The 25,183-nt window shown below is 43.4% G+C and overlaps 2 protein-coding genes across 2 annotated transcripts in view; one reads left to right on the forward strand and one right to left on the reverse strand.

Moving 5' to 3' along the window:
- Positions 1-13,179, forward strand: part of GAS6 (growth arrest specific 6) — a gene marked incomplete at its 5' end in the record, with an annotated part of 42,504 nt that extends 29,325 nt beyond the window's left edge. Inside the window, 5 exons of the mRNA XM_010166354.2 lie at positions 4,459-4,623; positions 6,138-6,306; positions 7,925-8,097; positions 8,904-9,132; positions 12,601-13,179. Coding sequence (XP_010164656.2) covers positions 4,459-4,623; positions 6,138-6,306; positions 7,925-8,097; positions 8,904-9,132; positions 12,601-12,752 — 888 coding nt within the window. The remainder of the gene's footprint in view (positions 1-4,458; positions 4,624-6,137; positions 6,307-7,924; positions 8,098-8,903; positions 9,133-12,600) is intronic.
- Positions 13,180-17,226: 4,047 nt separating this feature from the next.
- Positions 17,227-25,183, reverse strand: part of TMEM255B (transmembrane protein 255B) — a gene marked incomplete at its 5' end in the record, with an annotated part of 41,432 nt that continues 33,475 nt past the window's right edge. The window contains 2 exons of the mRNA XM_029084589.1: positions 17,227-17,394; positions 21,997-22,140. Coding sequence (XP_028940422.1) covers positions 17,227-17,394; positions 21,997-22,140 — 312 coding nt within the window. The remainder of the gene's footprint in view (positions 17,395-21,996; positions 22,141-25,183) is intronic.

A 25,183-nucleotide genomic window follows, 5' to 3' on the forward strand; every position in this document is an offset into this window, starting at 1 on the left:
CAACAAACTGACTGCTTGGGTTGCTGCAGCAACGCCTGGAAACTCTTCCCCAAGGCTTTTTGGGACAGTGCAGATGGAGCTGTGGGTGCTGTGGCAGCAGCACCTGCCCTGTGCAGTGCTGGTGGACAGGAGCACGGCCAAAGCAGAGACAGGGGTGTCCCTGCAGCCAGCTGTGCTGCCCTGCGTGGGGCTGAGCGGGGCCTGGCAGCAGCCAGGGAGATGGTGCGGTGTGAGCCGAGGAGGAGAGAGCATCATGCAGTGGTGGCACAGGAGTGCTTGCTTGGAGCACGTGGATGGCCATAGCTCTGGTGACTGTCTCCCAAAGTGAAACTGTAAATGCTGTGCCTGATACCGGCCAAAGGTGAAAGGATTTACCCACAGATGAGTGGCAGCAGGAGGAAGGAGCCTTTAGTCTCTGGACTTCATGGTTGACTTATCTCTGAGACTTGAGTTGCTGCTTGTGTTGCTGGTGTACTGGTGGTTTCTCCTTCTCTGCCCTACTTTCTTATCCCTTGCCTCCACACTCTAGGTACTGTGTTCTCTTCTGCTTAACATCCAGTGTCAGCCCTGTTTCTAAATACTATTTAATCTATATAGAACCACAGAATCATAGAATGGTTTGGGTTGGAAGGGACCTTAAAGATCATCTAGTTCCAACCCCCTGCCATCAGCAGGGACCCCTTCCACTAGATCAGGTTGCTCAAAGCCTCATCCAACCTGTCTTTGAAAACTTCCAGGGAGGGGGCATCCACAGCTTCTTTGGTCAACCTGTTCCAGTGTCTCACCATCCTCTCAGTAAAGAATTTCTTCCTAATATCTAAGCTAAATCTCCTCTCACCCAGTTTATAACCAGTACCCCTTGTTCTATCACTACCTGCCCTTGTAAAAAGTCCCTCCCCATCCTTCCTGTAGGCCCCTTCAGGTACTGGAAGGTTGCTATAAGGTCTCCCCAGAGCCTTCTACAGCCCCAACTCTCTCAGCCTGTCCTCATAGGAGAGGTGCTCCAGCCCTCTGATCATCCTCGTGGCCTCCTCTGGACTCGCTCCAGTAGGTCCATGTCCTTCTTATGTTGGGGGCCTCAGAACTGGACACAGTACTCCAGATGGGGTCTCATGAGAGTGGAGTAGAGGGGGAGAATCACCTCCCTTGACCTGCTGGCCACGCTTCTCTGATGCAGCCCAGGATACGGTTATTGGCCTTCTGGGCTGCAAGCGCACATTGGTGGCTCATGTTCAGCTTCTTGTCCACCACCACCTCCAAGTCCTTCTCCTCAGGGCTGCTCTCAATCCATTCTCTGCTCAGCCTGTATTTGTGCTTGGGATTGCCCCGACCCAGGTGCAGGACCTTGCACCTGGCTGATACACCTATAAATCTGTTCCTCCAATTTATCCCCTCCCTCATTTCTTCTTTTTCCTCTGCCCAGCATGGTTTTTAATTTGGGAAATTCTATTGAGGAGTTATTCTTTTTTATCTCTCTCCTTTATGAAACATGTAGCCACACATTTCATTTTAAGTATGGACTTGTGTGTACTTTTCAGCCTCACCTTCTGTGAAGCAAAACCCCAACAACCTTCAGCAGTCACAGCCCAGACTTAAATGCAGTTTGGGAGCTTTACCCTGGACTTCACTGTTTACAGGATCAAGCCCTTAGTTTTGGTTAGACCTAGAAGAGTGGAGCTGGATACTTGGGACAACTTTATAGAGGTTGTGAAAAAATACTAACTTTACTATTTAACTTTCAGCAGATGAAAAAACAATAGCTATTTAAAAGCAAAACATGAGAAGAAGCATCAGCAGTATGTATCTTTTGGTCTCTTGAGCAAAAGTTGCATACTTTCATGGAAATATGAAGGCATTTTCAAAACTTCAGGCCAATATTTCTACCTAGGTATTTTCTCTGATGTTGATCTTTCCTAATCTATTTTTAAATTATCATTCCCAGCATTGAAAACACAAACAAGCAAGCCTCAGGAAAAACTTCTAATGTAGTTATTTGTGTGTAATCCAGCTGGATGAAGTGGCATGTGTGAACTGGTGATAGTAGGGAGCGCATTTGCCTTCTGTTTGTTTTGTATTTCCAAAAAAAGTCATCAACTTGCCTTATTTTCAATGTTCAGTTTAGTACTGGCATGAGGACAGTACGGTTAGCAAAAATAATAACCTACCTGCACTGTTAAATGTCAGAACTGAAGGTTAAGCAATCGCAAGCAGATTTGTATTTGGCTTTAACCCTGTGGCTGCCTGTAGTCTCATCCCTTTTCAGTGCTTTCCACGTGCTTTTCAGCAAAGAGCGGACAGACTGGCTGCATGCTATGAGTTATCCAGGGCAAGAATCCAAACCCCAAAGCTGACTGCCCTTATGGCTAACCATATGGGAGCCCTTAGCTACGAGAACTGCCTGCCTGATCGTCCCCAAGCACACTGTGGCAGCCAGCAGCTAACTACTGCTTGCAACAGGAGGAGGGACCTAGAGCAGTCTGCTAACTACCAAAATGCTTCCCCTTTTGGTTTGTGGGTGATGGTGGTGTACCAGAAATTAAGCTTTGCATATAAGGAACTGCAGCTGAAACTGTCAGAAGGCAGCATGAAGTAGGCAGAATGTAATTTCCTAAAGTGGAATTTGTTAAGAGCTTCTGTGGGGATTAACCCCTTCTCCTATGGAAGTTTCCACTGATTTGGGTTTGTTTATATTAATGATCAGAAGCAGCTAACAACTCAGACTAATTTTTAAAAATTTCTATGTTATTACTTTCTATACAACCTAATAAAATTTTAGATGGCCCTGAATTTTAGTGACCCTGCAAGTTGCAGGATTTCTTCACAGAGGAAGCACAGTTGCTGCAGCTGGCTTTTCCCCATTCCCATTTGCTCCATGGCTGCCCACAGTCCATGCCAGGAGCAGGGAGATGGTCTGTGCCAGCTCCTTGTGGCGCTCTGTACCTTGGTGCATCAAGGCAGCGGTGACCTTGACACTGAGTAGAGGCATCCAAGTAAGTTTTGGCTTGATAGCTACTGCAGGTAAGCCAGTTGGGCTGTGGCTGCCAGGACCTGTGGGCTAATGTTCCCACCCACTTGAGTGGACTTCACAGCCTGCCAATGGTCAAAAAAGCCTGTTTGAGGCTGGCTTGCGTGTCTCCATGGAACACAGTGAGGAGGTGTAGATGTTGCTTTAAACAAGTAAGCTACAGACAAGTAAATTCATGTCCTATAGGATATAGCAGGGAGCAACACACCAAGTGTAAGTAGTGTTTTAAGCGATATAAACCAGACTGTACTGGCATCCACAAGAGAAAGAAAAAGTTTGATATTCTGTGGGTAATCTTTTCAACTATCACATTCCCTTAATCTTCTTTACTGAAGACTGCAATACAAAGGGAGTGTCCAGGAATAAACCTACTCAGCCATGTTGTCCTTTACATTACAGCCACAGAGCGAGAGCTGTGTGGTGATGGGAGACAATTTTGGGGCAGCTGCTCTCAAAATGCAAAGAGAAGGATGCTCATGACCTGACCTTCTGGCAGGGAGAGGGAAGAACAAGTGTAAACAGCTGCTCTAATAGATACTGGGTTCTATACAGCGGCTCACTGACGGAGGCAGCATCTGGGTGTCCCAGGGAGCAGAGCTATAGAGGTGGAGAGTGGGTAGGTGGGGTATCTGTCACAGAGTGGGAAGAAGGAGTGCTGTGTTGAAGATAATGAAACAGAGGAGGTGCTGCTTAATTGTGCTGCTCCATGCAGCCTGGCCATAATTAAAATTACGAAATTTTTTTGAAATTTCAGTGGTGATAGAATCTTGCTAGAAGTAGCTCTTCAGAGACATGGAGGTAAAGGTCTCTTACAGAGACCTTTGAGAGAAAAATTATCACCTATTATATATTTTTATAACCCTATCAAATATGACATCTATTGTTCTTTTTTCAAGGGTCAGTATTCAAAGACTAGACTTAGTGTGACTGGAAGGCTTCTACATTATCTTTCACTGGTCCAACAAAAGACATCTTCTGATCAGTCTTTCGAACTTTTCCTTTCACTTGCAGTTACAATTGGAAATTCCTTATTAATAACTTGTTATTGCATTTACATTTTGCATAGAGCAACTTACAAATGTCATGTAGTTAATCCACTCCTATTTTTGTGTAGCTGTTTTGAAGCAGCTGGGCTGTCTTCGCCCTTAGGGCTACCCCAGGTTGTTTTCTACAGTAAAGATTTACATATCACAGAATCACAGAATGGTAAGGGTTGGAAGGGACCTCAGAGATCATCTAGTCCAACCTCACTGCTTAAGCAGGTTCCCATATCAAGGTGAAATGTCACTCAAAAGGTAGACAAAAAGGCTTGGGGATAGAAAATATTTCTCTGTCTTGGGGATTTAATTCATGGTGTCTGCCCTTCAGTTGAGGCTGCAGATACTGAGTTCTTTTTATGCTGAATTTTTATATTTACAATTTTACTTCTTCAGATCTCTGTTGAAGAACTCGAGAGAAGTTTGGTTATAAAGGTCAACAGGGATGCAGTTATGAAAATCGCTGTCTCAGAGGATCTGTTTACTCTAGACAAAGGACTGTATCAGCTGAATTTGACAGTAGGAGGCATTCCTTTCAAAACAAAGGACCTTATTCTACCAGTAAGTATAGCTCATGTTGTTTTGCATGCCTGAAGGGCTTGATTTCATCTTCTCTTGGGGTAATGTAGGTCCTTCCTGAGAGAAGTTCAGCCTGCCCTGAAACAGGTGTAATTAACACCTTCTGGATACAGCTTTCTCTCCATTGACTGACTATAGGGGGAGCCTAAGGCAGTAGCAAGGTGAAACTCCTGATTTTTTCATAGATAAGTTTGGGCGAGATGGATCCCACCCTTGGCCTGCAGAATTAGGACACAGCAAAACAGCAGCACACAATGAAGTTAACGGTGGTCATGCTGGCTTGGAGACCACAAGTGGCCCCAGGGGTTCGGTGAACAAACCGCTATATGAGGGTACTGCTGTGCCCACTGGGTCTGGAAACAGCTCTGGGGGAACTTCTTGTGTTGTGACCAAAGTTTGTATTTTCCTATATATTGCATCACGATTTTGCTGCTTGTTTTTGCTGATTCAGTTTAGTAAGACTCAAGGGAAAACAGAAGCTTGTTTTTCTTTATTTCCTCTTAATTCAAGTAGATAGGGCATGCAAATGAAAGTTAAGGCACTCTTTGCATGACATTGGATGATTGCTGTGTTTCTGAAATAGCTCCTGCTCAGGCTGTTTTGAATGTCCACCAAACAGAGTTGGCACCTTGAAACCCAAACTGGCATCTCTTTATTTCTAAATGAGGTGACAATGTTGTGGCTCTGTGACTGGGAGTGCAGCAGCTGAGGAAGGCTCCTGTTCCTCACAAGAAGTCATTCAGGGCCACTGCTTGTCTGAAACATTAAGCTCAGGGCGTGGTCTGAATAGAGGATTGAGAGCCAAAAACTCCTGAGGTTTTTATCCTGGCTCAGGCACTTAGTTCTGTCTCTGCTTCAGTTAATTGGTGGCAGTAGTGCTGATTTAAAAGCTTTGCAAGGAGCCTTCTCTTTACATAGTCTCACATTTTAATGCTGACATTTGGTACAGGATAATGTAACTAGAAGCTGGAAGGAACAAGGTGTGTAGAGAGTGATGTGCCCATCTTGTGGCTCAGGCATCCCTCCCTTAAGCCAGAACACAACAACTTATACCAGGATCAGGTCCAACATCTTGTGTGTCATGAAGGCTGTTTGCAATGACACAAAGGATTGGTTTTTCTAACTTCAAGTTAGCCTCCAGCATTCGCAGTGCAGAATTATGGGACTTACAAAGCTTTGGCTACAGAGCTTTAGAAGTAAATTGCAGTAGAAGCAGCTAACCGAATCAGTACAACCAAATCAGCACCTGCATTAGCTAGTGCCCTTCTCTCCTGTGGAGACAAGCTGAGCTCAGGGGAGTTTCCTGGGAAATACTGACCACTTGCTTGTGGTTGTGGGATTGAGGTTGCCACCAATTGGTTTGCATGTGCATAACACATTGAAATGATTCCTCCTGTTTAGTATCATAAGCTAACTCAGTATTCCTCTGCACCCAAAATCAGTTATTCTTCACTGAATAGTACTTTGAGGTGTGAGATGCTGCTTTATCTTCCCAGATAAACCCTCGGCTGGATGGTTGCATGCGGGCATGGAACTGGCTGAATGGGGAGGACACCACTATCCAAGAGACCATAAAGATGAATAAAAAGATGCAGTGCTTTTCAGTAGCAGGACGAGGGTCTTTCTATCCTGGCCGAGGTTTTGCTGTGTTTAATCTTACTTATGGTAAGTAGTTTATTATTTTTATTTCTGCCCTGCTGTACTGCCATTAACCGTACTCGGTTAATAGTTTAAAACTTACATGTATGGCAGCCTGAGTGTTGATTGATGCAGCAGCAGCTGTGGGTGGCGAGGGAATAGCTAAACCTGTGGTTCGTAGCAAAGGAAGGCCTATATATGATGATTAGAGTCAGTACAAATATGACCAGGATGGATTAGGTTCTCTAGGTGTAGCTTGAGTAATGCATTTCACATCCAGGCTGGTTCCAGCTCATCTCCAGCATTAGGGATTTCACATACCTCTGTGAGCAGCATAGATGGTTATGGAACTATCTGCTGTTTTCTGCTACAGAAGGAGAGCTGCAAGCCATAGTGCTATATCTTGAGTTTATGACAGACAGAAAATCAATATTGTCTGTAGCAAGATGTCCAAGATCAGATTCACTTTTAATCATTGGGTGGTATTTGTTATACTTGGGACAAACACACTTAGTGTATCCCTGATACAAGTTCAATGAAATTGGCCTAGATACAGGAATAACAAGTTTCAAACCAAACTTGGCCATTCTAATTTAGCACTCAGAAAAACACCTTTTTGTTGTTTTGGATTATTCTGTTTGTCTATATGTGTGATCAACTGTCAGTATTTTTAAACCCATACAAATGCCAACCATCTATTTTAGTTTTGTGTGTGAGTCCTCCTCTGCAGAAGCCTTCTGTGCATCATTGTGTGGTTTTTTCTGCTGTGCCATTGTAAATTAGGGAGTATCAGGTGTATGTCATCTTGTTTACCACATGGATTCAAAAGCTGCAAAGTAGAGACAGTGCAGCATCTGAAGTGCGGAGGACAGCACTCGAGAGATGAGGCCTCAGCACCTGCATTTTTATATTCTATTTTCTACAAACAGTAATCCTTCCTCTTTTTTTGGCTTTGTAATGGTAAGCTTCATGAAGAACTTAATTTATTGTATTTCCAGATGTGGTGAACCAGCATAGCTAATACTACTATGTAGGGAGGTTGCAGAAACAATACTGAAATCTTTCTTTGTACCCAGCATCACCTTTTAAATTACAAAAGCACTGGGTCAGTAAGAAAGATGCCAGAGAGTTTATTTCAGAGTTCAACAGGTGAGATAAAACATCCCATGCTTCTGAGAGGTTGGTGATCAGGAAGTTTTTAGGTAGGTGATCAGTGTAATATGCTTATATCCTTTTTCAGTTTAACACAGGCTTTCATAAAATGTTTTCTGTATGTCACATTTGGACTAAGATTCCAGTGATCTTTGGACAGTCAAGAATGATGCAAAAATTGGTGCCCAATCTTGCAGCCATTCTTTGAATATGTAGGACTGACAGCCATGGGAATCTCTCTTTGTGATAAAAAAGCTTAACCTTGTCCTTTGACATTCTGAAAGGCAGCAGAATGGAGAAGCTAACAAGGAAACTGATGCCATTTTCTTCTCTGATTTTATGTTCAAGTGCTTTGGAATTTTTTTTTTTTTTTTTGTGAAACAACTGTGGCAACCCCTCCATATGCTCATCCATCTATCCTCTTCTCCAGGCAGAAATTGCACAGCCTACTCATTTAGCCTGTTTGTCATGCTATGCATTTCTTTTTCTGTAGTGCAACCCTCTTCTGGAAATGAAACAAAGGAAAGTTGGGAAATAGAAGTAAATGCTGCAATTCAACCAGCAACAGATACTGGTGTGCTGTTCGCTCTGGTTACAGAAGAAGCATCTGTCCCTTTGTCACTATCTCTGATTGACTATCACTCCACCAAAAAACTGAAACAACAGGTAGACTTAAGCATTTTTCTAGAGAAGGTGCCTTGCTATTTCCTGGGAACTGGAAGTCATTCACAAAAAACAGTTGTCAGGTTTGCTGCCTGCCTGCTTATCTGCACCCACCTGTTCAGAACATGGTCTGAGACGGGGGTGCTTGGCTGTCACTGAAGTTCTGCCTCTTACAGGTACATGTCAGACACTGCTAGGGAGCTCTTTGCAAATGTGGTCTAGGTAAAAGACAGAACTGGTGTATTGAATGCAAGCATATTGTGTTATATTTTTCTGGCACAGAAGCTACAATGCTGTAGCAAATAATTTCCATTCTCTGGAGTTCATCAGTAACAGTCCAAAGGTAGTCAAGAGACAGGCTTAGATGTCACTCCAGGTGCTGCGAAAGGCCAGTTGTGATCGAGTGCTGAAGTGACTGATTTATTGGTATTCATAATAAAGGGCTGGATTCTGGCATTACATGAGTGTAAATCAGGAATGATTTCATTAAAACCCATCAGCCAACTTTTCATTTATAGTACAGCAGCTCTAGTCTGGTTGGTGCCAGTGCAATATAACAACCTCTGCTAGACCCACTAAGAATTCTCTCTGAAAAGACAGTGGTTACAACTGTCCCACTAGTTCATTGGTTTTTCATCTGTGCCAATAAGCTCAGAACATGATCAGCAATAGTAATAAGGCTAATTCTCTGGTGGCTCTACAAAATCTTTGTAAACAAGACCACAGTGAGGCCATCCTGGTCTTGGATAAGCATGGTTAGGTATGTTTCTGCTCACTGCCTCTTTTTTCTTCTTTCCCCTGCTGTCCAGTTTGTCATCGTGGCCTTGGAGAACACAGTTGTGTCCAGACTGGCAATAAATCTCTGCGATAAGAAGGAACACTCTGTGGACATCCTCCTCAAGAAAGATCACGTATCCCTAAGAGTAGATGGAATAGCGGGAGAGAGTGAACTAAGTATCTCTGAGTTAGAGGACAGTCTGTCCATCTTAGAGAGCTCTTTGCAGTCAACGGTGAAGACGTACGTGGGAGGATTGCCAGGTGAGCATCCAGTTTTGTGGCATGGACTGCAGACTCCCAACTCACCTTGCTGAGCTGGCAGTCAGGAAAAATGTCTCCATTCATTCAAGCTGGAAGCTTGTTTCTGTTTGAACAGAAACAGCCTTCTCTGATTCTGCTTGAACAGGCTTTGTCTGCAATGCAGGCATGTGATCTTTAACAGATGTGAGTGAGGGTGTGCTTGACTTTTTTTTTTTCAGGAACGATTGTGTCCTTCTGTGGACAGCTGGAGGCAAAAACAGAAAGAGGAGGTTTTGCTTGGTCAGCAATAGGAATGATTTATCTGAAGGATAGCAGTAAGCAGGTCATTATCTTAAACCTGGTAAAATCCATAGGAGCTGGACCACAGACTCCTGCAGTGCTTCATTAATGTAATGAACATGTGTGAGCACTCCTTGAGGGGAGTACCAGGGCCTCACATTGTTTTGACTGAAGCTTGGGAAGCCCAGTGTGATGATTCTCCATGGCTGATGTTCTCTTTGAACTGATCACAGCACTACACAATTAACAGATTTCCTCTTAGCAGAGGGTACTTAAAGCACAACCAAGGGACTACCACCATTTACAGTTTTTCTGGCTTCTCAACAACAACAGGGTTTCTTGTAGGAGGTCAGTTTGCTTCTCTGTTCTGAACCTGGAAGATCAAACTTTCATCTGAATCATGAATTTTGTCCAAGTTTGGGGGTTTGTTTCTTGTTCTGGCTGAACTGGTTTATCAGTCCCTGTTGCTGAGGAATGCAGTTAAGGAAACACTTATGTCTGATGCACAGCAGTACATCCTATTTTACTGCCAGCAGCTAGGCAAAATCTTGCCCTTACTTGCCCATGCACGGGAGGGGCAGCAATGTTGACCTCTTGATAAGTGCTGAAACAGTCAGGCTGGAAGAGGCTGGCTGCAGTGCCAAGACACATGGCATGACTGTTCCCACCAAGAACAAGAGTTTACAGAGTATTTATGCCGATGATGTAAATGGCTCTTAGTCACACCTAAAAAGGGGAGGCCACACACTCTGGGATGTTCACACAGGAACAAGGCTGAATCCCCAAATGTGGCATTTTCGAGTGTCAGATTGAATTGTCCAAGCTGGCCATTGCACAAGCAAGAGAGGTCACGTACTTTTTTTCATGTAGCTCTCAAATGCACAGCAGAGACATTAACAGCTCAGAAAACAATCTCATTCTGTCATTGTCCTGAGTTCTCTGTGGCTCACTTAGACTAACCATGCTGGGTGAAGCAGTTTTTAATTATCCAGAACTAAGTGTGAGATATCATTGCCATGGCTGTTTAGACCCAGCTGCCTTCTGTAGGTTTAGCTGCTTTTCCCCTTTGATCTGTTCTGCTCAGCAATGGGAATTTCTGCCTGTGGCCTGCTTTTGCCATTGAGAGGAACCCAGCACTTGCATCAAGAAACCTTGTCATTTGCCAGACAAATAAACGTTTCAGCACTTTGGTTGGATTCATCACCCTGGGTTAAATAACTATACCAAATGGTCAGATCTGAGTGAGTTTGGCTCATTCAGATTTTGAAAACATTATGTCGTATTTGGTTTTTCCCTGCTTCCATACCGTGTGAAAAAAACAAAGTGTAGTGGACACACTTAATGTCTTTATTCCATTTGTCACATTAAAGAAAGAATTCTGGGTCAAAATATGTCGTATGTCCCATCCTAAGTACAACTAATATTGCAGATGTGGAAGACATATTATTTAGAGTTTCAAGAGATAAGAGGGAACATACAGGAACATACCTTTTCTATGGTATTTTCAGTTCTCATAAATCCTAAATTATGTAATTTATATAATGCATAGGTGTTTTTCCAGGCAACATGTATACCACCAGGTGAAGGAGCCTTTAAACAAGGCTTCTGAGTCTTTACAGGGCCACATTTCAGACAGATTCATTTCTAGTCATAATAGAAAATTAAATATTTGACCTGATTTGTAATTATAACACAAAGAAAATATATTTTTTAAAAATTATTATGGGTAGTATCTTACAGATCTGTCTCAAGGCCCACACTGTCTTTCATTCAACCCTGTGGCACATGTAACAGCAATCTGATTCCTTAGACAAGTGTTCAAGCCGTTAAACCAATACTGTCAACTTCTTCCAAGTCAAAATTTAGTTTACATTCATGTGAGGTATTGCAACACAGATGCCCCCTTCTCTTAAGCAGACTTCTCAGATAAAATTTGCTAAATGGGGAGGAATAGGAAATAGCTAAAGTGATTAAGCAACTACCAAGCAATGGTACTTTTCAGCCAGGAAGCTGAAAAATTTACAGCATCTCTTTGTGGCTTACAGATTCCACACAAATATTATTTCTCTCACTCAGTCCCAGAGCCTGTCCTCAGTCTGAGCTGCCTTTGATCACATCAGTTTCAAATTTGGCCCTGCATGTCTCCAGGCAGAACCCTTTCAATTGCATATAATCTCAGGTCGATAGGACAACCCATTGTTCAAGTCCTCGCTTCAGTGTAAAGATAAGGGGGTTTACTTAGCTACCTGCATCACTGTGAAGTTAAATAATCTTTGATACATTCATTGCTTTCCATTGCACAATCAGCTTGATTGGGTCAACTTTGGGTTGTAAATCAACTAATAACCTTTGGGGAAGGGTAGAGGACACAGTTGACGTAAATTTTCTTGTTACTACTTTATTACATGCAGATTTTTTTTTTTTTAATAAGGTCAGTTTGTGTATGATGTTACAGAAACTACTAGTAAGATTGACTAATTTTCTCTGGTCTCTTGGATTGTACTTAGTGTCTTCTTCCTTAAAATTTGTTTTCTGCCTCTAATAAACTGTATGTCACCTGTGGATCTCCATAGAAAAAATCAGTCTCATTACTCTTGCCAACTCAACAGATATATGCCAGCACCTTTCTGATGAATGTCAGCAACCTGCTTGTGCGTAATCAGAGATCAGTAAAGATGAGTGCAGCAAGTGGTAGAGCCTGTGTATAGGAGGAGCCTTCCTGTCATGCAGTTCTGCCTGTAATCTTTTGTCAGATATTCTCTGACAGGGAGAACATTAGAGGAAAGTGCAACAACTCCACTAAAGACAAAGTAGAGGGTCCAGAGATGGAGGAGGGGAAATGTTGAGATGGAAAGTAGCGTGAACACAGTGTTGCAACTGGAGCGAAGCCCTGCTGTTATGCAGCGTGTAATTTCATCAGGACTGGAGGCCTTGTGGACTTGCAGAGCAGCTGAGGAAGGGTTCAGCCTGGGAGAAGGGCTTTTGTGCCCAAGAGCAGATGACGTTTTCCCCATGTCTGGGATTGTGCTCTTGCCTTCTGGTGGGGGGGTTTGAGGGGGGGGGATAGAAATCCCAGAGCGGAAAAAGGGAGAGTTTAAATTCATTGAAGTGATGCTTATCTGAGTGTAGGTAAGGCAGATATTTATTTAAAACCAGCCATCAGAGCTGTTTGTCTTCCCTTTCACACAGACATTCCTGTGACTTCCACTCCTGTCACCGCGTCCTACCATGGCTGCATGACCGTCAAGCTGAGCAATAAGGCACTGGACTTAGATGAGGCTCTCTACAAGCACAGTGACATCACCTCACATTCCTGTCCTCCAGTCGAGGCGGGTCAGTAGGTACCACTGCAATGTGAAAGTTTTATATTCAGAAACTTTCAATGCTTTTCTTTTTTTTTAAAGATATAAATTATTAAGATCTACCGCACTGCGTGTATAGTTTCTCTTAAACACTGAAGTTATGTAGGAGCTACTGATCCTTATGTCAGATTGATTATTGAAATACTCCTTTGCTTTGAGGTTTAAAGGTTGTAATATATTTGTAAATAGTTCAGAAGACTAATATTAAATAATACAAAAGTACAGACTATACCTGAAGTGAATGTTATGTTTGTAAGGAGACAGTTTTATCTGTAATGCGGAAAACCTGGTAATATATGAGTGTGGACTGGAAGAAAAATAATAATTCTGTATTATTTTTTATTACCAAACACTGCTTTCTGATTTGCAAAATATGAGAGAATAAAATATTTACATACAAGTTTTTAATTTACCTGTACTGAGATTATTCTGTATTTTGTTATTTGGAGATAATAACTCAGGCTATGCCTGATGTGGAGATCACACTGGTGGGGGGGTGTTTGTTTGGTTGGTTTGTTTCTTTGTTTGGAGGTGGGGGTTTTTATGTGATTATTTCAGTATTATATATCTTCTGGGCTGGAGAGCAAATGGTCGCTGCTATTCTTATTGCTAGAGTTTCTCTTTCTGGTACCATAGATAGAAGACTCAGTTGTGACCTTTAGAAAAACTCTTGGTCAACAGAAAACAGAAGACAAAATTGGGTCAAAGAAGACAAGATTCAATAAGTTGAAAGCCATATGGCTCTTGTGTCAATGACTGCTGAAGCAAATGATGAGGTGTCAAGAATTGGGGAATATTATCTGGCAATGACATTTTTTTGCTGCTTATTTTTTCAGTTGGCTCATTCACTGTCAGCCTAGTGGGAGCTGAGAGGCTTGAGACTGTGAGAGTTAGCCAGGCGGAACTGCAGTGCCGTGAGAATATGTGTGGGGGAGAGGTTGTAGAGCCACAAAGTGCATTCAGCTTTTAAGCTGTCCTTGTGAAGCTGGGTTGGGCTTTGCCTGGCTTGCTTTGAGGCACTTAAATCTTGCTTGATTTGGTCCTTGCCAGATTAATGAACAGAGAAAGAAAGGTATATGCTGTGGTGGAAATCCAAATACTGGGTGGCTAAGGTTACCCCAGGCTTCAGTTAACCCCAGGTTAACATGGAAAAGGTCTAATTCTACAAGGTCTTTTATAAATTGTTCTTGGTCATTTTACATCATGTTTTGCCTAATCAAATATGGACATGACAGATCAGCCTAATAATCCACATGTGTGACAATAGCTGTGACCAAGCTGTGGAGACGTAACAGAAGAAAGGATGGAAGAGAGAGAAGACTGTCCGAACATATTTCCTGGTAAGGATCTCTGCTTTGTTTAGCAGAGAAGGGGAAGGTACTCTCTTAGCCATTAGACAGCATCAGCTCCGTATCATGACCAAATCAGTCAACAGTAATGCAGTAGGGCAGAAAAGACCAGAGCTTTTATTGCTTTCAACCAACCTACTCTTTATGCTTACAGAAGGACCTGTCAAAAGACTCTTTACACTGAGGTGTGACCAAATGCAAGTATGAAAGGATAGTTGCTCACTAGACTGTAGTAAAAGGGACAGACTTACTGGCGGAGTGTGCATGGGTAGGAAAACCCAGAAGTAGTTCTATGTTTTTCCTTTTTTTTATGGAGCAAAGGAAACCATGTTATTCCTGAGAGTGCTTTCTGTTAGAGCTGATGACTCCAGATTGACTTGTGATATGATGGAGAAAGTAAGAAACATTATTTTAGTATCTCCAGTGAGAGCTGGGAATCCTGAAGATACTGTGGTTAATAGCACTTCCACAGTGCAGCGGTTCTGTTCTCTCTGTGTTTTTCATGGTTATTTTAGTCCTTCACCAAAATACATCTCCCATCTTACTAACTTGGAGTAGCTCTAATGAAAACAGTACAAACTTGGAAGACATCTACTATTTTTCAAACCAAGTAGATGTAACTAACCCTGTTTTACTTTGTTCTTTTCAAAGGAAGCACGTTAGCAAAATAGTCTTTTGTCTGGCATTTTTGTATAATTTCTGTGGTAGTTCCCAAAAAACTACCATGTGGCATAAATGAATCACAAACATGTCTGACCTTTGTGTTAATGTAAGTGGTACTATTTATGTGACCAGAATTATTTTGGATCCTGGAAACGTGAATCCTGTGGTTCAGTATGGCACTCTGCAGTTTCACTTAGTAGTATGTGAAAAATACTATAATTCAATTTTCTAAATCAATCTAATTCAGAGCAAAAATTTCTCCAGGACTTTGCTTATGTGTGCACGTATGTGAAGATATTTTGCGTAGACCACAGTGCACCCTGACACAAAATGTGGTTTAGAAGAGAAAACCTTAATTTGTAAGCCTGGAGAATGACAGAAAAGGGGGATTCTTTTGTGTCAAGCTGGATTGTTTTTAATACAGCAAGTACCACACTGGAGGAAGAGGTAACTGCTTTTATACACCACTGAGAAGAGGAAAAAAGGGATAGGCATTCCTTCATTCCTCCTCAGTCACTGTGCTTTGGCCCAAGAGAAACACTGATTTAATTTTTGTTCTGTTAGCAGTCTAGGTGCTCAACTCAAAGGGAACAATACTGTCCTGGGCTCTGAGTCCCCAAAATGAACCCAGGTGGTTCCTCTGGTAGTATTCATAGCAAGTAAAAAGAAGTAAATTAAATAAGTTCCACTTATTTCATTATCAGGGTGACTGCTCTTGACAGCATGCATTTGCACAAGAACTAAGCATTTTGTGTAATGGTCTCCTCTCTGACTTCTCTTTCGCTCAGCCAGGTTCACATAACTCACCTTGTCACTGACGTTAACATCACTGACCCAAAACTTTGCATCTCAGTAAAACCTTAACTGAACAAAATATAGCTTTTACAGCCTATATAAATTAATCTGATCTTATGTGCATTAGTACTGAATCTGCTCCTTATACATCAAGGTACAACACATGAATTAACAGAAATTTCTGGAAAGGTGGAAAGTATTATGTAAAAGGATGATCATTCCTTGTTCTATTTTCATCTGGTCTGATGGTGTCACTTCCTTTCAAAGGAAACTGTCAAGCAGGCTGGTTTTATTTATATAGGATTTTTTAGGATTCATAATATGTAGCAGCTGCTTAAAATGTTAATGAGAAATACCTTCCTTTCCTTACTTTGCTCTTTGGCCTTTCAGGAAATTTCTATAGCTTCATTGCTGTCTAGACTGTAAGATCTATAGAGCAAGCAGCACCACCACCCTTTCTGCAGGAGCAAAATGCAGTGAAGGGATGCAGCAGGCTGATGGGTTTTCCCGCTGGTGCAGCCACTCCTGCCCTGAGATACAGCAGCCTTGTGCGTCTAGGGATGTCAGCTAATGTGATACATGGCAAGGGGTCAGGATGCACATGACAGGGACAAGACTTTGTTCCTGTCAGTGGCACTGCTACAGCTATTGCTGCTTAGCCTTGTCAACATTTTTTGTCTCAATACTATAGAAGAAAATTTTTTTTTTTTTTTAAAAAAAGAAAAAGGAATTCTGATCCTTCATCCATTCTGTTTCAGCCATTGTGAAATGCCTGGATCAGATCTTGATCAGTTTAAAAATAAATAATTAGGGTTTAACACAGAGTGGGTTTGGTTGTGGTCCTTTTTTGACTAGAAAGGAATTAATTCAAACACTACAGTGCACCTTAAATACCTGTCTGGAAATTGTATCTTTAGCACACTGACATGGTATCTTATTACACAGACCAGACTGGCACAAAGTTCCGACATAGTCCCAGTAAAATTAACCTTTCTATTTGAAACTTGGAAAAGAGAACTGTGTGATAGGATACTTTTCCCTCTGTTCTTTTGTTTCCCGTCCTTAACAAATATACACAACCTTAGCTACAGTATAAATATACACAGTCAATTTTATTGTAAAATAATTGCCACACTTTTTTTTTTTTAATTGGTACAACACTTTCACCAAGAAGGTTTATTAAATAAACACTACAAGCAAACAAACACCTGGTCTCTTCCTACCCAAAAGGATTGATTCGGAGAGCTCCCGTCTACCACTCAGACAACACAGACTAGAACCCCTGTATGTTGGTTTATCAAAGCAGAACACTACACCAGAGTGATTTCTTAATTTCTCCTCTTGAAGAAAATTCATTCTGCGGTCTGCCAAGAAGGAAACATCTCACGCTTATGGTAGCCAGAAAGCAACACTGCATTTGCCTGCAGGCAAACTGGGTGGTGACTGGTCACCCGGCTGGTGATGTGCCTGCCTTTAGGTTTCCAGGGTCCTGCTCTGCTCACAGTGAGATGCGGGTAAAAGCAGAGTGGCTGTAACACACGCTGCGGTGGGTTCCTTGGGAATCTAATGCCTGCACAGCACAGTTTCCAGAGGTTTCTTAACGACAAAATAAAAGCCTGCCAGCTACCTAAAATAAATTATTTGTTCTATGGTGCATATGGTGGAGGCTTTTCTCCAGGCAAGAAGTAAGTCGGTGTATAGAGGGCTGGAGCATTGGGGGGAAGGCCATAGCTGGAGCTGGACTGAGATGGAGGCTGAGTTTCTTCTGATAGAGAAATGTCAGTAGATGATGTTCCTGGAAAATTGCTGGCAGGCTGTGTATAGACAAAGAAAAATACCTTCTTCAGTAAAGGATTTGCAACCCCATTTGCAGCTCTGCGTTAAATGTTTGTCACGTAAGTGTTATATACTAAGCCCCATGATTAAATTTCATTGCAGCACAATGCTCGGTTTTAAAGCACCCACTTAAGTACAGCCATGACAATGTCTAGTGAAACAAGACAGATTCCATTTGTCACCCAAGTCATTTTTAATCGACATTGCGCATACAGCGAGGCAATAGAGCAGAACAGGAATTTCTGCAGGAAAAGATGCTCTGGCTTCCTGGGTGAGGCACTGCACCTGACTGGCTGATGATGTTACGTGTAGCTGCTCATTTCCAGGCATCACTGTGAAATTTAAATTATCTCAGATGTCATTAATTTCTGTTATAATACTTGCATAAACGCAAGGTCTTATTCCTGTGCCAAATGCAGACTCCTTAAGAGAAAGTTTTACACGTAGGCATGTGTCTCCCTGTAGGTCTTTCACTTTGGCTGGCTGAGCTATAATGGGGCTTTGGCTGAAAGAGGCATGAAAAATAGGTAGAGCTTAGGAAGCAGCTCATGTTCAGGAACAAGCAGTTTGTTAAAAGAATGTAGGTAGGGACTAATACTTTAGATAAAATCCTAACACTACTTTAAACCAAGTTTTTGCCAATGATTTCAAGAGGGTCAGGATTTCACTCCTCCCCTCATACACAAACACATGCCAGTCCATGGGCTTCATCAGAAGAGTTGTGCTCAGCTCCCCTCAGGTTATAGGCACCTAAAGTGCCTGGAATTTAAACAAAACAAAACAAAAAATGGTAATCATGGATCCTTTTCAAGGGAAATAAAAAAATCCGGGCAAGCAAATGCTGCTCCCTGCTGCTGCAAAAAAAAAAAAAAATAGTCACCATCCAGAAGGCCAGTTACCAGGGCTGGCACTTGGACACTGACATCCAGGGCTGGCAGACCCCATGCCATGGTGGCTGGCTTCTCCATGTGGCTCTGGGTCAGCAGGGGCTGCTGATGTGGGTCAAACCCCCATGGCGAGGAGAAGGCTGTCCTGCATTTGTACCACAGGATGACTTGGAGAGTGAGAATGGGGACATCCTGACAGGAAGGTTGATTATGCCCTTTAACTCTCCAGGAGGCAGTGTAAGTGTACTGACAGACCTGCTAGCTAGATCAGCTCCAAATGTAGTTGTTAGGGGCTTGGGTGGTTTGTTTCTTTTTTCACTTATTTGGGAGTTGTTGCTTCCCTCCCTGCTCAAACTGCCACCACTGTTTCCATCTGTCTGCCCGGAATGGCTGCCGTAATGAGTTCTCCTCTGGCAGGAATGACTGGCACAACCCCTACTGCTGTCATCACCACCAGCTCCTGCACAGCTAATCATTTACCCGACCAGTTGGCAGGCCTGTTACCAAGACTAGTTGTGACTGAACTGTACCAGTAAGGGATGAATGATTTTGTTAGCACGTGCCACAGTAAACAAAAGAAATGCTGGTTAAATCCTTGTCAAAATGCGTTCCTGTTATCACCCTTTCTTTTTGCGTTTGTGCGGACAAGGCAGCATGAGGTGAACTGAGGAGTGTTTACCACCACCTCAGCTTGTGATTTTTTTAAAGACTTTGTTTGCCCCTCCAGCAAACATTTATTCCATGAAATACCAGAAAAAAAAAGGACTAAGAATGAATCTGCTCAGCGGTGGAAGCTACAGGTGAACTCGGGTTCATTGCCTTTGAGCTAATGGAGCTTCAGTCCGTGCAAGTGGGAGCAGCGCTTAGGCTTGGTGTGTTGCATTCCAGACTAACCCAAGGTGGGATATGTTCCTAAGAGGAGGAACTAAGGTCTGGATTTCCTCTGGTTGAGGTGAGAATTCAAACTAGAGTTATTAGTTGGTAATTGATTGCTAACTGGTTTACCTCATTAACTGGCATCGATTAACTTTTTTTTTTTCCCTGGCACTCTTTGCCAGCTGCTCCAGAAAGATGTGCAAGTCTCATGTAGACCTTGGCCCACATCAGTTTGCCCTGTATGGATGTCTTGTGAACATTAGGCCATCTCAGATACCATGTCTTTACGCAAGTGAACTGCACCCCCAGGTTACAGGGTTCAGCCTCAGATTTTGATGTCTTAGTTGAAGGAGCAAGAACATAGATATCTAAGTGCACAGCATAGTGACATGTAGCAACTGAATCCCACCCCTAGTCAATGGGCCTTTAGGGTGCATTCGTATCAATCACATCATACATCTTTAGCCTGAGGTAATCGTGTAAGATGTGCCTTGCTTGCTCTGTGGACTCTAAAGGGTAGACCAGTTCAGGTGGAGTCTCCTACAGCGTGGTCAGCTAGAGCTCAATTCAGCTGCCCACATATAAGTGTCCAGTCCTTTTGGGATGCTAGGGGGTATCCCCAACATTCACACAGATGTGACATAGGGACTATAGGACCTGGACCCTCCTGGAGTGGCAGCAGGGGCCAGGTGACTACTTGATCCCATTATCAGGCAGCACTAGTTCCCTAAATACCAATAACCCCTGTGTTGAGCCAAATTAGTCCCAGCCTCAGGGCCTGTAGTTGCCTTAAGGGCCAGGACCAGCTGAGCAGGGCTTGTGAAGGCCTCAATGAAGCAGCTGGGCACTGCTTGGAGCACTTGGGTTGGTCATGAAGACCTACCTCCAGCCCCATAGATTCAGCCCACAGCTCTCAAGTAATGGAAGTGGATGATGGTTAAGCTTCTGGATGTTCCTAATCAGGTCTGCTTCTAACATTCACCACTTGTAGCTTTGAGTAAGTTTATTAAGATTTTTTAACTCATATACTGATGTAGAAATTAATTCTCTCCAAACTACAACATAATGAGCTCATATGTGCAGGAAGGCGGCTTGCTTTTTTTCTTTTTCCCAGGAAAAGGATTAAGCACTTTCCCTCCTGGCTTGGAGACAGCTGGTGCCTCTGAATGTTATGAAGGGGAGAGAAGAAAAATGAACACACTTCATAGGAAAAGTAGAAATCTAGGAAAAGAACTGTGTTTATTTTGGAATGCAGTGAAGAATTTATGGTAAATAAGATATATTTCTGTTTCTCATGGGCACAGGACTGAACAGTTATACTTGTGACTACTTACGTGCATCTTTTCAGCTTAATTGCTTTCTTTGGTCTGCTTTTATCCCTTCTCTCTCTACTCTTGGCTACGTGCTAACTGAACTCTGCAGAACAGCACAGCTTTTCTGCTAAAAGCAAACAAAAAGAGATCTCCAATTGTGTTCTTTTTTTCCTCTCAATCCGTGGTCTCCAAAAGTGCCTGGCCCCGTTTATGTTAATAAATAAGACATGCCAAGGACTGTTCTCTGGCTGTGAAGCCAACTGACACAGCACATATCACATCCCTACAGCTTAACTCTTACCAGCAAACCAGCGTCTATATGCACACTACCTACCAGGAACAGTCCATTGCTCTTGCCATCTCCTGACCCCTTCCTGGATGTTGTTGGGAGACTGTTAGGTGGTCTGGGCCAAACCTATACTAGGAACACACTAACAATTCACTGATGTCCCAGTACTTGTGCTTGGAAGCGTGTTGGCCCTGAAGAAATGTAGCCCAGGAGGTTGTGGGGAGCTGGTCCACAGCTATTTCATGCTAAACATGCAGTGTTTTCAATTAAGAAATATTGCGAAACTTGTGGTACCCACTGGTCTAGCACACAGCCAAAGTATAACAAGCCATTGGACTGAACAAAACAGCTTTACTGTGCTTTAAAAAAATCTAAAAACTCCTATGATTGCTCCAGGGTCTCAGGACATTCAGTTATTTACCAACTCACCCTATGTTCTTCACCTTACACTGGAGAAAAAGAAACAAACCAAACAAACAAATCCAAACACCATCCTCAGCACCACTCCCTGCATTTTCCAGGACAGCTCTGGCCTGGATGCAGCGCAGGCTTGGAGCACGACTTGCACCTCTTCCTTCTGAAGAAAGTGAAGCAGTGTTGACTCAGCTCATGTCGTATCCCCTCCTGCAAGGGGAGAAAGCTGCACCTCCAGGAGCTTTCCCTCCTGCCTTCAGGCCTGCTGCCTCTGGTCAGTAAGGCTCACCAACCTCTGCCCACTGACACAGGAGCTTTGTACCTGTCTCCCAGTGGTGGCCAGTAGCAAATGCTTATAGGAAGACTATAAGAAAAAATCCTCACATTAGTTCTTGTGGCAGGCAGCCATCTGGGGACTTGCTGGGCTACAAGTAACACCTGTGTTTAACCTGCCAAATCCAGTGTGTATCAGATGTGTCCTTTGGCTTCCCCAATGGCCTCTGTTGCTGCTTTATCTTGCCCAACATGAGGGCTGTGTTCACCCTCATGACTACTGTAGCACAGCTCTAATCCCACACTGGGATTCCTGGTCAGCAGAGTCCAAAGGACAACCAGAAAAAGCCTGAGATCTGAGAACTAGGCCCAGATTAAGTCATCCCAAAGGCGAGTCTGTGAGTTGGGATCCAACTTTCTTGCCTCGTTTCAAACGCCTAGGAGCCAAGATCTACCACTGTAGAGTTTGTACTGAGTAGCACCTTACGCTTTTCTGATGGAGTAAGAAGGGTGCATTTTGTACTGTACCTGAAGAGGTAATGGGTAGGATGGATATGTAGAAATAGTTGCTGCAGAAGGACAGAACCCAGCGTATGTCAGGATCTGCTGGGCAGGATTGTACAGGATCTGAGGAGGAGCGGCAGCACTGAAAGCCATTTGGGACAGAGGTACCTGCTGAGCACAGAAGACAACAATATATCAGCACATCATAGAGGGGGCTGGAGCAGGAACTACTACTAACACAAGCAACCAGGCAATTTAACAATGTTCTTTTTTCCAACACAACACCAGTACCACAAAAAAACAAGGAGCAGAGAGAATGAGAGGAGAGTGAATCCGGAGTGATATATCTGACCAGAAATACACAGCTATTTTAATCTTCTTCCCTTGGAAAAAGACTGCTGGTGCTTCCCTAGCACCAGTTACAGAAGCACTGGCAAGACTCCAGACGCGGGACACCCTGAAGAGCACAGCATACAGCTCTGACCGCCTCTTCTTATCCACTCCAGCACCAAACACCCAGTCCTTCACTCTTTGCAGCAGACTCTTTCCAATAGCAACTACCTGATGCCCTCATATCTTTTCTCTCTGCTTTCCTACACAGATCTACAAAGACCTCCCTTTCCAGACCACTTGCTCTTCTTTCACAGCTCCCTCTCACTTATGAAATGGAGTTTGCTGCTGGCTGTCCAATACCACCCCCCACGTGCATATCTCATTCCTGAAACTGCTGTGGAAAATCCTTCATCACATCCTGTGGCTTTACTGGCACGGCCCTTAACTGCAACATGAGATGACGTTTGCAGGAAGGAATAATAGCGCATATTAAACCAGCTGATACAACTGGGGGAGGGAAAACCAAAGAGCAAAAGCTAAATGTGAAAGTGGGTGTGTGTTCAACCCTAAAACCTTGTGCTATGTAACCATTTGTGAAGGACAGTAGAGCTCTGTGAAAGTTTTTCATGTCACTCTGCTTTACAAAGAGAGACAAATCCAGTGGTTTCTTTTCTCTCCTTTTTATTAGCGGATTCCTCTACATGACAGCATGGAATTTTCTTTTTACTGAAATAATAAAATACGGTGCTTTGCCAGACAAATGCTGAAAGCAGCAGCCAGAATTTTTTGTTGTTGTTGGCATTTCCTTTCAGATATAAACCACTGCACCCTCTGGAGATAGTGAGAGATCTCACTGTGACTGAGAAAGAGGTACATTAATTGTGTTTGTACATGAAAAACATCGTCTAGGTCACTGATGTACCACATGAGGTTATCTGACAATCCAGACTTTAGCTCTCTGGAGAAACTTAGCAACTCAGGAGCTGGTGCAGAGGAAGGCTGGGCTCAAAAGCAGCCTATTTCATGTGAAAAGGCGAGTCTTTCATCTTCTAGGTATCCCCCTCAAAACACCTCCCTTCTACCTGCCCTGCTGGGTGGATATGGTGGGGAGAAATGGAGAGACACTGCCTTTCAGACAGGAGTAGTCAGAAGTGGCTAAGGAGCTTGCCTCAGACCCAAAGGTTTGGGGCCAGTGACATGGCACCCCGGCTGGGGCTGGGCCCATGGCCAGAGCATGCCCTTCCTCAGAGGAGGGAGGCCCTGGCACAACCAGATCCTTCTGGCAATGGACAAAAACGTGGCAAGAATCTCTTGTTTTGCCCAACATGAAACGCAGGTGCCTGTTCTGCCTCTGTCATCAGCCTTTTGGTGTGGGTCCCTTTGGGTGCTGCTGTCCTTCCCAGGAACCTCTTGGGGACAAACTTTTTAGCAGGGCCTGTAGCAATAGGACAAGGAGAAATGGTTTTAAACTAAAAGAGGGTAGATTTTTACTAGATATAAGGAAGAATTTTTTCACAATGATGGTGGTGAAACACTGGAATGGGTTGCCCAGTGAGGTGGTAGAAGCCCCATCCCTGGAAACATTCAAGGTCAGGTTGGATGGGGCTCTGAGCAACCTGATCTAGTTGAAGATGTCCCTGCTCACTGCAGAGGGGTTGCACTGAATGACCTTGAAAGGTGCCTTCGAACCCAAACCATCCTATGATCCTATGATTCTTTCTCAGTCCTCTTACGGTTCTCTCCACCTGTAGCAGAAACTCTCCAGCTGCTAAAGATAAGCATCACAAAAGTCCTAGAAGACTGGTTTGGGGAGTCATCCACCCTAAATCCACTGATCAAAGCACCTTATTATCAGGCTATCTCGTCTCAGCCTGGAGCCAGCAATCATTTGAAGGTATTGAAGCTGGTTAGATGCTTTTATCAAGTATTCCAGTAATGACACTATGTTAAATTAGTCACATAAAATACAAAGGTAGGTGAAGACATTTTAAACTGAAACACCACCCAAGTCAAAGAGATAAGGAGTGATTAACTGGCCAGGGAGCAATGCCAGTGTCATGCAGGGTCATGGGAATCAGGGAGCTGGGGAAACCAGGCAGTGGCCAGTGGCCAGAGGGCCTGTCTGTGCTGGGCTGTGCAGCTGCAGAGCAAGGCAGGTCACCTCGCTGGTCGGCACAGACCTGCCAAAGTATTTATTTCTGAGCTACAACTACTTCGAATGTCAGACTGCACCTTTAGTTTAGTGCTAAGACATGAACGCATTGGCAAGTATTTCAGCAAGGAGGGGTTCATTTTGTTTTCCTTTCAAAGCAGGGTGAGAGGAGAGAAGATAAAGGAATGATACTTAGTCTGTTCAGATTCCTTTGAGGACTCCAAGAAGGAGACTAATTTAAAAAAAAAAAAAAAAGCCAGCAAGTCCCCCCGCCAAGGACCAGCTGTAGTTCTGATTAATACAACTCCGAACTCAGGGCAGGCAGATTCCTTGGCAAGGTGTGTCAGGAAAACATCTACAAGTCATCAAATGAATACTGGGGCAGGGAAGGGAGTTTCTAGATTAACTCTTACTACCAGCAAGTGAAGTTTTTCATGCATTTCTTTATCTCTGTATTCTGCAAGAAATAATCAGGGATTTTTACCATTTTGGATACTCCAGGTACATACTTCTATTTACACTATATCTTAACCTGCTTTTTTTTTAAAGGTGACTTTAAGGTAACTGCCTAGCCAGCGTCCTGTATCCAAGCACACAGCAGATTTGGAAAGGAGGGTACCCTTGTGACCGCTGCAGCTACCCCAGAACCCAGCAGATCACAGAGGATGGCCCCACAGGTGACACTGGGGCCATTAAGAGCTGACACCTCGGAGGTCAGGAGAGGAT

The sequence above is a fragment of the Antrostomus carolinensis genome, unplaced genomic scaffold (assembly GCF_000700745.2).
Source record: "Antrostomus carolinensis isolate BGI_N321 unplaced genomic scaffold, ASM70074v2 scaffold14724, whole genome shotgun sequence".
Taxonomy (NCBI): Eukaryota; Metazoa; Chordata; class Aves; order Caprimulgiformes; family Caprimulgidae; genus Antrostomus; species Antrostomus carolinensis.